General features: G+C 43.3%; 1 protein-coding gene across 1 annotated transcript in view; it reads right to left on the bottom strand.

The window, feature by feature from the left end:
- Positions 1–576: 576 nt before the first annotated feature.
- The window catches only part of Ubl3 (ubiquitin like 3), a 43,490-nt gene continuing 33,547 nt past the window's right edge, over positions 577–10,519 (bottom strand). The window contains exons 2-5 of the mRNA XM_057765704.1: positions 7,540–7,648; positions 5,684–5,770; positions 2,453–2,530; positions 577–2,165 (exon numbers count right to left, since the gene is read on the bottom strand). Of these exons, the coding sequence (XP_057621687.1) occupies positions 2,113–2,165; positions 2,453–2,530; positions 5,684–5,770; positions 7,540–7,648 (327 nt within the window). The 3' untranslated portion in view covers positions 577–2,112. The remainder of the gene's footprint in view (positions 2,166–2,452; positions 2,531–5,683; positions 5,771–7,539; positions 7,649–10,519) is intronic.

The following is a 10,519-nucleotide window of genomic DNA, read 5'->3' as shown; positions in this document are numbered from 1 at the left end:
GGAAGCTGTGGTTATTCTAGGCAGAGACCTCCAATCTCGGTCTTGAGTATGATCAATCCCATTTTAGCCATCGGTAGGGAGAATCCAGTGTTTTCATGTATACACTAGCACATTTTTGGTGTTTTCAGTGTAGGATTTTACTTCTTGCCAATAGAGGTATTCGTAACTGTCCAAATTCAATCACAATTCATTGAAAGCTCCTAACTGTGGGAAGACAGAGAGTAACTAGAATCAAAGCATTAAAAATGATTAATGAGTAGCTTGATTTACAAAAGAATACAGTCATCAGGACTGAGCGCTCAGCTAACTACCTGCTGGGTTATTCTCCAGTCAGTGCCTACACAGCAGATGGACACGCCATCTTCTGAATGCAACATCTCAGTGGTAACAGAGACAGAACCCCAGCTGCTGTGCTTCACACACCAACTGGGCAAGTGATGAAGACACGGGGCACACCCAAGCAGCAACGGAGTGGAAAGTGAATGGATTTTAAAAGACCCAGAAGAGTAGAAAATTAATTGTAAAATAGATGAAACAAGGCTTAAGCAATTATTGACCTTTAAATCACTCACAAAATGCACTACAATTTTTTATTTAGTTTACAGAAGGAATCTAATAAGTACAGGTTGCAGAAAGAAAAGGTTTAGTACTATTTACATTCATTTTAAAACTCTGTTCTATACAAATTTAATTCTGATCAGTATGAACAATATTTTCGTAGATCTACTGCATATAAAGCCTCTTCATCAACACATTAACAATGAATAAAGTAACCTGATTGCATTTAAACAGAGATGACCATCGAGACCATTGACACTTAATGCTGCTGAGAGCTAAGGACCCTCATTAAATACAGAACACAATGCAGTCTGCAACTTCATCTTTAAAAATGTTGGATAAAGTTATTGATATGGAATACTGGTCTATATGCTACACGCCAATCTATATTTGCGTTCTACAGTTAGATATTTTATGTTTTTTATTAAATATAATCTACACATATTTGTAATTTCATCCAGGAAGATTTCTTCCCAGTGAAAAAAAATATAAAATCTTTTTTTTTTTACAGGTTTAGATGAAATTAGCTCATGCTTTAGTGCTGTGCAAATTGTTTATTTATAGCATATCAATTTTTAAATTATCGGTAAAAATAAGAGTGGTGCTACTAATCATGTATGCCTTAAAAATCAGCTTGTGATCTCAATACAACTGCAAGCATTGATTCCAAATGCAAACTACATAAAGTAACAAAATTAGTATCTGGAGACTGTTTAAAAGGATTCCTCTGTCCTAGTGAGTAAGCATAATGCAGGGCGTGGTTACGGATGAGTGACAGTGGCGGAAGTTTCCAATTTTCTGATATTCAAATACACAATCGGATCTGCTGCTGAGGCTTCCTATCGTTTCTGCGCAGTGACAGCCCCTGAGCGACTGGCCCTCCACATTAAGGCTAGGGACACACTGCTGCCTGGCTTCTGTGCTGTCTGGATGAGCCCCTTGCCAAGAGGACTCAGGGCGCAGGCAGCAGAGGTATCCTCTGCAGAGTGCTGGGGGCAGCAGGCATGGCTTTTCCTTTGCTGCAGTGAGGACAGTCATGCCTATTTGGATATCCCGTGAGGACAGCCACGGTGGCTGACTTTGGTAGACTTCACCCAGCATTTTGGATCCCTTCCCATTTTCCCTGTGCGAATGGCCTGGTGACTAACTTCAGTGATGCTGAGTGTCCCCCAATGTGGACTGTTACGGGGTACTTCTGGGCACCACAGGCGCTGGCAGATTCTGCTGATGAGGAAAATAACGATAATCTTTTTTCACTGCAAACTGTACTTGCAACACTTGATTTCTGACTTCTGCGGATGAGCCTTTGTGGCAGCAAGGCGACTTCCCCTGGAGACCACTGTGCATTTCAGACTGTTCAACACAGACGAGAGACAGGAATAAAGGAGCAGATGAGAGTGTTCTTGGTTCTTTTTACTTTATAAGAAGAGATGGCAGAGCTCCCGAGTAATTCAGCCCCATGGGTGTGCAGGTGACTGTCCTACAGGTGTGGGACGCTGTTGAACCTCCTCTGTCTCAGCAGCATCAACAGACTGTGGCACATGCGGCGACACATCACAGGATCACGCAGCAGTTGCTCTCCCCAGTCTTCTCCCGATTTCTCTGGCCTGGGGAAACAAAGGCAGCCTACTTTAGCCAGCTGGGTCTCGGGTGGAGAGGCAAATGCAGAGGCATAGTCAAAACAGCCTGAACTTGGCTCAAAGCTTGCTTTAAAATACTACAACCCTGTCAATAAGGAATCTTTTCATCTTGGATGCTTCAAAAACCACCTGGTTACTTGCTCCATAAGCTCAATTCATATACTATGAACATTTCCTTCTCAGCAGAATGTCTAAGCGGAAGCAGGCATGATGTCTTGATGGCTCAAGTTAGGCATCTTCCAGGGTAGGCTTACCTTGTGAGTTGGGCTCTGGCAGGGTCTCTCTGGCCACCAAATGCATCACTGTTGTTTTGCCAAAAGGAAGTTTTAATGCTATGTAAAAGAAGGGACAAACTGTTACATACACGTCATTCTGTAAAATCACTAGCCAGGGATGAAAGCACTTAGAAATGTTGCCGGTTTCTGAATGGCTTCAGGTTGTGGCTCCTTCACAAGGAGACATTTCCTCACCCCAGGGGAGTGTACAGTTACAAGTGACTCTCATAGCTCCACCACTGGAAAGACTCAGGAATCTATTTTATCTGAGAGAAAGCACACACTTCTACCTCTAAACTCACTGCACTAGTGTGCCCCACTTTTCAAGGCATGCTCTATGCAGATCTACAGACTGCTAGCTGTCCGGGCATCGTCCCTGACTCACAGCTGCATGGCTGGCACTTCTCTTCTGCACCCAATTCAACGCAAACAGGAGGCATAGCTGCTGGCAGGTGAAGGAGAAGCCAGAAACTGGAATGCCCTCCTTCACGGAAGACCTTTCTATACACAGGGCAACATCCAGAAGATAGCATTTCAACTTTTCCTTTACACACAACCACCACCAGCATTTCAACTCCAAAGTCACACTGGTAGGAAATTGTTAAGTGCAGAAATCTGCATTTTAAAGAGTATCGGGGTTGGAGCTGGACTGGTAACTCAGAGGCAAAGGACTTGAACGGCATGCATTAGGCCCTGCACTCCTAGCCACACAAAAGTAAGTAAGTGAACAAGAATAAAGGAGAGTGCCCCGGTGATGCCCCACTCTCTCTGGTCCCCAGTGACTGTCAGAGTGTCAGCTGATGATCATCCTCTCAGCAGAGCTATCATCGTGCCTCTCCTTCAGAAGAGTAAAATTCCATGTGATTAACAAGGTTACAACTCAAAAGAAGGGGACTCAGGAATGTTTAAAGAGACCTGATGATCACAGATTTAAACTTGAAATTGAGTCAATCACAGAAATTCACAGAATGACAGATCGAGCTATATGGACCTGTAATGTGGGATTCCCCTCTCTATACTGTGAACATGTTTCATTACCACTGGTTAATAAAGAAGCTGCTTTGGCCTATGGTACGGCAGAAAGAGAAAGATGCCGGAACCTTACCAGTAGGCCACAGCCTCATGGTGATACATAGATTAATAGAAATGGGTTAATTTAAGATGTAAGAGCTAGCTAGGAATGCCTGAGCCATATATTTGCCTCAGCCAAATAGTTGTGTAATTAATATAGTTTTTGTGTGATTATTAGGATCTGGGTGGCCGGGAAATGAATGCACAGTCTCCACTTACAGACCTGTAGTCTGACTATTCAAGAAGCTGAGGCAGGAGGGTTGCTGGAGCCTAGCAGTGCTAGGCTAAGCTGCACAACACAGTGAAACCAGGTCTTAAAGTGGGTGGGGAGAGGAGAAGAATGAGCAGGCCCAGCCCTCCTCCTATGTCTGCCTGTCCAGAGGGAAGGCTACCCACCTGCCTGGAGCCTCACTAGTTCTCCTCCCCCACTGCTTGAACAGCACCTGCAAGGACTCCAACTCTTCCCATAACTGGGCTGTTCTTTTCTCTGAGCTGGTGAGATGACTCAGCAGGCAGCCTGCCAACCTGAGTTTGACCCTGAACCCTAGGTAGAGCTGGAGAAGAGAACTGACTCTATCAAGTTTCCCTGTCCTCCACACCCGCACCTTGTCCCCCATTGCAGTAAAATGAAAAATTAAAAATACTGTTATCAAATATTTTTGATTCTATTAAAAAGCCCACAATTACCTCTGCCTTTGATCCGCAGCTGTGGGCTCTAAATCTACTTCACAAGTTACCGAGCAAGTTCACACTTTCAGAGCAGCTGTGAAAATACTGGGAAATACCTGCCACTGCTGTACAGGTGACAAAAAAGGAAGCCTGCAGCCTAGAAAGCGGACAGTGGAGTGCTAGCATGTGGTCCAAGCAAGCACCCAGTGGCCCTGGACTGTGGAGGGCTAGCATCCGGCCTTCACCAAGTCCCAGGTGACACTGGCCAACCAAGGGCTACCGCACTCCACACCACCTGTCTAAATCACGAAGCTGCAAGGCCTTTAATTTGCTTCCAAAAAGACTGGTGGCCACACAATAGTCACAATGAGAAAAGTCATTTTGATGATTATTCTAAAAGAATTTAAAAAAAATAGTTTTAAAACTGTAATTTAATGAAAATGAATGAACCATCTTGATTTTAGCACAAATCCTGTGAACTTTAACCTGACCCTGGGACACTGGGCTGGCGGAAAATGCTTAAGAGACCAATGTTCAGAGGGAGATGAAGACTCACTCATAGTCGAGAGTCAATCCAACCAACAATCAGTTTTTTTATTAATTTTAATTCAAGGTCTTGTTTGAACCATAGGAATTAAAAAAATAAAAGATGTCCCCACCATTAACAGATGCATAAAACACTCAGGAGGCTAACAACAGTCAACTCTCACCAGAGGGTTGTCTAATTAGGCAGAACTACAAACAGAGAAGCAAGCCAAAGAAATGCGATGTCTAAATGGTAGTTACTTCTTAGAGACTACAGTAGTTTTTGGACCAGATCTAACCCTGTCACAAACTAGGCTACATGTGAGCCTAGACTCGAAAGTAGTCCACTAATGTGCCACTGTCAGTCACTGAAGTCATCAGCTCTAACCCTCAAGTCTTTTTACAGTGGACTTTATTGTCCCACGTAACAGAGCAACCTGAAGAGGGGGCAGGTAGGTGTCTGGTCATATTCAATGCTGTCGAGGTTTATTAGTGCAGATGCATAAAAAAGCTCAGCAAACACACAGTAACCAAATGAATAAGAACAATCTGCCTGAGGAAGAAGAGAGTGCAGCTCTCAAGTTAGGCTTAGAGGACAAAGTGCCTGTGTTGAAGTGAGGATCACTGTGTCCACAGCAGCTACTGACTTTATCCCCACACAACAAGCAATTTCCCAATTCACATGAAAAGCTGCTGTCCTAAGTGTGTCCTGGTCTGTGATGGGTTTTAGCTTAGGAGCATCACATCTAGACTCTGTCATCCGGCAGCTCAACGGAATCCACCTGTAACACGGTAAGTCTGCACACTGGCAGGCAGGGCTCATCTCACAGGGAGAAGGCACACTCAAAGCAGGGGACCTCAGATTGATTCTCAAGTCATCTTTTTTAGTAAATGCAAAGGCACTGTCATTCAAAATAAACAATGGCAGGAGAGGACGTCAATTACCTCCTAACGTGACGTTCCCGTGTAGAAATCTGCCTTGGTAGATGAGTCGCAGGATGTTCGGGCTGCTCACCTGTTCTTCTTCCCAGTCTGAAAGAGACGAACTGGTTAGGGGCCCGCAGCACAGTAGGGGCTGTGCACTGTCACATTCCATGGCCCAGAGTGTCTACCGCCCAGGCACTGCAGCCCTTGCTCCTTCCACCTTCCTTAAGAAGAAGCAAAGAGCTGCAGAACACTGCCTCTCAAACATCAGAGTGCCAGCTTGTAGGTTGAAGTTAGAGAATGAGCTGGGGAAAATCTTGTTTTAGTTAAAGGGATCTATCATTTGAAAATCGATTTCTGTTATCAGTAATTAATAGAGTGTTATAATGTTTCAGTGCTTGGACCTGCTGAAACGCAGGCTCAAGGGCAGTAACAAGTTCCTCAGAGACTTTCTTAGGGCTCCTTATGTTAGGTGCTGAGGGATGTATTGTCATGTTGTATTTGCCAACTGACCAACATGACATGGAAGCTGGGACAAACTGCTACCAGTGGTAGTATGGGTGGCCCAGTAGCTACTGCTGATTACCATCTGAAGACCTCAGTTCACAGAGACTGCTGCTCAGGCAGAATATGCTTTCAATGGCAGTTTCCATCAGCTTGCTGCTGCAACAACTGAAGCTCTGCGTTTAGTTAAGATTTGTGAATTCCTATTTACGTTTCTCAGTAATTCTAGGTTTTGCTTTCAGTAGGAGATAATGGAAACAAAGTCTAGCGTAATGGAAAGGAAGGGAGGCGTTTACCATGGTTTTGTTTTGTTGAGTGTTCAAAACAACTTATGTGCATGCACTTGACAACATCACCTTGATCCAAGAACTCTTATTCATTTCCAGGCGCCTGTGCTATGCCTGTCCTCATGTAGGCCCCCTCTTTTCCTGGGAATTCTGACTGCACTGGATCCTCTAGATAAGATCAGGTGATCCACTTTGCTTCAGTATGAATTACTCTGCATGCACTGCCTTTAAAACCATTGTTTACAGAGTATGTATGGCCAAGCATTCTTTTGTTATACAGACTAGTGACGGTAACTTTAATCCATACAGAAAAGAGGCTAGAATTGATTTTGCTAAACATATTATACAGACTCGGTATGGTGGCACATGCTTGTAATCCCAGATACTGGAGAGGTTAAAGCAGGAGGACTCCAAGTTTGAGGGCAACCTGGGGAATTTAGCAAGACTTTCTAAAAAAGGGAGCAAGGGATACCACTTGGTAATAGGGTACTTGCCTAGAATGCACAAGGTCCTGGGTTCAATCTTTTGTACTGGAAACAGTTAAATGAGATGGGCTAAATCAGTGGTACCAGATGGCACATGCCACAGAAACCGTTATGGGCAAACTCTAAGGACTTATTGAAGGCAGAGCATCACTAGACAGGGAGGAACTACCACAGACACTCCCCTAAAGTGTTCACTGTGGTGGAGCTGAAAGCAGAATGCAGAGATTTCGCTCTTTCTGGACCTTGTTCACAGAAGGCATGTAACACGAACTCCAGGTCAGTTTTGTTTCAAGTTTGTTTCAAGCTTCTTTTTCAATAGGCCACACATGGAGGAGCCCACGGGGCCTGCTGCCATGGTGAAGAGTCTCTTTCCTTCTGTGTTTTGGTATGAAGTTGATTCACATGGAGGTGGATGTGCACTGAACACTCTGCTGGCACTAAGGCAAACATGGCCTCTGTAGCCCTTTCTCCTTCACTGCTTTGTGGTGAGAAAGGCAAAATCTAGGGGAGTGGCTCCGTCAAGAATCAGATTATGCCCTCAGTACTTCCTCAAAACGTGTCAAGCAAGTTGGGGACAAAGAACCAAGCAGCCAGCACTCACCCATGGGCCAGTTGTCATACACATGCTTCGCAATGTCAGAGGCAGAGTCGTTTGGGGAGAAGAGGAACTCCTTCGTCTTTCCACTCACCAAGATGAGGCGCAAGTTAATCTGAAAGTAGACAGCAATGCTCTGAATAGACATCTCAGCTTGAAAACAGGATGGTTTGTACAGGTTTTCACTGACGCAACATTCTGAGTTGTTGCCAGTGCCATTTTGGGTTTTTCATTTCAATTTTTATTATTATTTAAGTCATGAGACAGAGTCAGAGTTTCATTACTGCATTTTTCATAATATGTCATTATACTTTTTATTCTTCTTCTGCTTCCTGCTGAAATGTCCCTGCCCCCGCCTCCTGCTATCCCCTGAAACTCTAATAGGTCTCCTTCCTCTCCAAAAGTCCCACCCCCTTCTACTTTCATGTCATATTACTTACATAAATTCTTTCAAAGTAGTTCTTATAACGGGAATTGGTATATAACTTTTACTTCTTGTTATTTACAATGAGCATGCTGCAGGTACAATTGTGAGTAAAAGAAAACCAAAGTCAAGGGTCCTGGGGGAGATGGCCTGGTTGCTGCAAAAGCATAAGGACCTAGATTCAGACCCTGGGCTGCTGTCCAGCCAGTCTAAGCTAATGGTGAGTCAGAGCTCAGTGAAAGACTGTCTCAAAAAATAAGGGAGTAGGATGGAGGAAGCCACTTGACACTGATCTCTGGCCTTGGCAAGCACACACGTGCATGTACACCCATACACATGTACATGCACAGAAAACCAAAGCCATTATGCTTCCGAATATATAACAACGTCCGCAACTAAACTGCAGATTATGACTGCTATTATAGAATTTGCTTTAATTCAAAACTTAATTTAAAAAAAGAACATCAGCCTTAGAGGGCCTGTTGCTAAACAGGAAAGCAAACAAGAAGAATCCAACAATTTTGTTCTGCATCTCTTGGATTTTGTCGAAAGCCAATACATATTCCAACTAAGCAAATATTCTGAAAAGTTCACTATTTTACTGCTGTTGTTAAATTCACTGTATCTACTCATTTCCCTATAAGACACAGATATAGGTATGGTTTCCTACATCTTCCCGTCTCTATTTTAAAGACTTTAGTGAGGCTGAAGATAAGCTAAGCAGTTAAGAGCACATACTGCTCTTACAATACACACGCGCACACACACACACACACACACACACACACACACACACACTTTTTTCTTGTTTTAAAAAGGCCTTACTAAAAAGTTGGGTCTGGTCCCAAGCTGAACATTAGACATTCTAGCCTGGCTTCTTTACATATGACCAGAGAATGTCGCTGGATGAAGGCAACTGTGACAAGGCCCAGGTTATCATCTCTCCTCTTCAGTTACTAATATGTACTTTTTAAAAATTAAAGCAATCAGGAATTCTCTAGGACCCAGAGTCAATATAAGCAGATCAGCACTACCACAGTACTGCACTCCTGCTTTCCCCCTTTAAATCAGTCATGGCAACACCACCTCTGGTACCTAACCACACCGAAAATATGCTGAAAATTGTAGAATATCTATCTACCCTTGAGAATGGATACTCACTAACAATGCAGAATCAACTGGATTCTTAGACAGAGTGGACTTAGGCTCATGAATTAGAATTTGTACTCTAACTGTATGGAAGCTCAATAGAAGAGAAAAAGGAACTCTATGGTACAGTGAGAAGCTTTCAATATATCAGTAAGAATTTAGAGCTACTTTAAAAATGAACTTAGACTAAAAATCTTAATATAGGAAAAGAAATGAGTTGTACTATTGTAAAGAAGCTCATGCTGAACATCCCTCCTCTAAACCTGAACCTTTCTGAATACATTTCAGACTGTGGATCTTCAGCTTAGGGATGTCCAACAAGTCAAATCTCAGGCATGCTTCAAACTCTGAACTACCTCTGGCCCCATCCTCTCAACCTGTGCTATGCAGAAATTGTCTCACTGGAGCAAGCTCAGGTGGCCATCTACAAGACTTAAACTGTTAGTCCCCAGCATTTCCCTAAGAGGACATTCTTGAGACTGGAAAAGTAAAAAGCTATCACTGCCCCCCACCCCTACACACAGTGAGGGGGGGCGTTAAAAGGTAGAGGGGACACATACACATGGGAAATCTATGTCTTCCTCTTAATTTTCCTGTCAACTCAAATTGCTCTTTAGTGTTTTGTTTTGATTTTTTAAAGAGCTATGCATATGAATATAGAAATGTAACATTTTAACAGCAAGTTATAAAATATTTCTGGTGTCCTCTCAAGATTCTTCACCGAGCCTAAATTAAACATTCTGGCTGAAGAAACCGTAACACGCACATGTGCACCCTACTCTACAAATACACACTATGTTCTCCGCACTTCCCGTTTAAAACGTGTACCATCATGAACCAATAAGCCGATAAGATACTTTTTCACAGTTTACAATTGTCTATTATCTACTCACAATACTAGAATCTTCTGCCCTTTACATGTGTTTGATACCATCTTAAAAGAATTACTTTTCTTGGATATTTATGGGTGGACACACATTTTTGGTTACACAGCTCTACTCACCCTCCTGCTTTGCTTCAGAAAACACCTAAAACTAGAGGGGTCTGAACGTGGCTCTGGAAAACTACACAAGTATGGTTTTTCAATCTTGGAGAAGAGAAGCAAGAGAATATGACAACTCCAAGGCCAGGAATTTATCAGTCTCACAGTTATAAGCAGCTAAACCTGATGGAAGCTGTGTCAAGGAAATTAGAAACAAAAATGGTAACATCACATGGAAGCACTGGGAGGCATAAAGTAACTCGCTGCCTAAAGCACCTGCAGTGCTTTAAGGATCCCCACAGAGATGCAAACCAGAAAGATCATAAGGAAGGCATGAAGGAAGCCACGCCTCAGAGTTCCTGATACCTGAGCACACAGGGATGAGTAAAAACTTCTGGGTAGTGCTCTGGATGCATGGGTACTCCTCAGAG

This window comes from Chionomys nivalis, chromosome 3 (genome assembly GCF_950005125.1).
Source record: "Chionomys nivalis chromosome 3, mChiNiv1.1, whole genome shotgun sequence".
In the NCBI taxonomy this organism is placed as follows: Eukaryota; Metazoa; Chordata; class Mammalia; order Rodentia; family Cricetidae; genus Chionomys; species Chionomys nivalis.
Note: the sequence above shows the minus strand (reverse complement) of the source record. Positions and strands in the feature narration are given on the sequence as shown.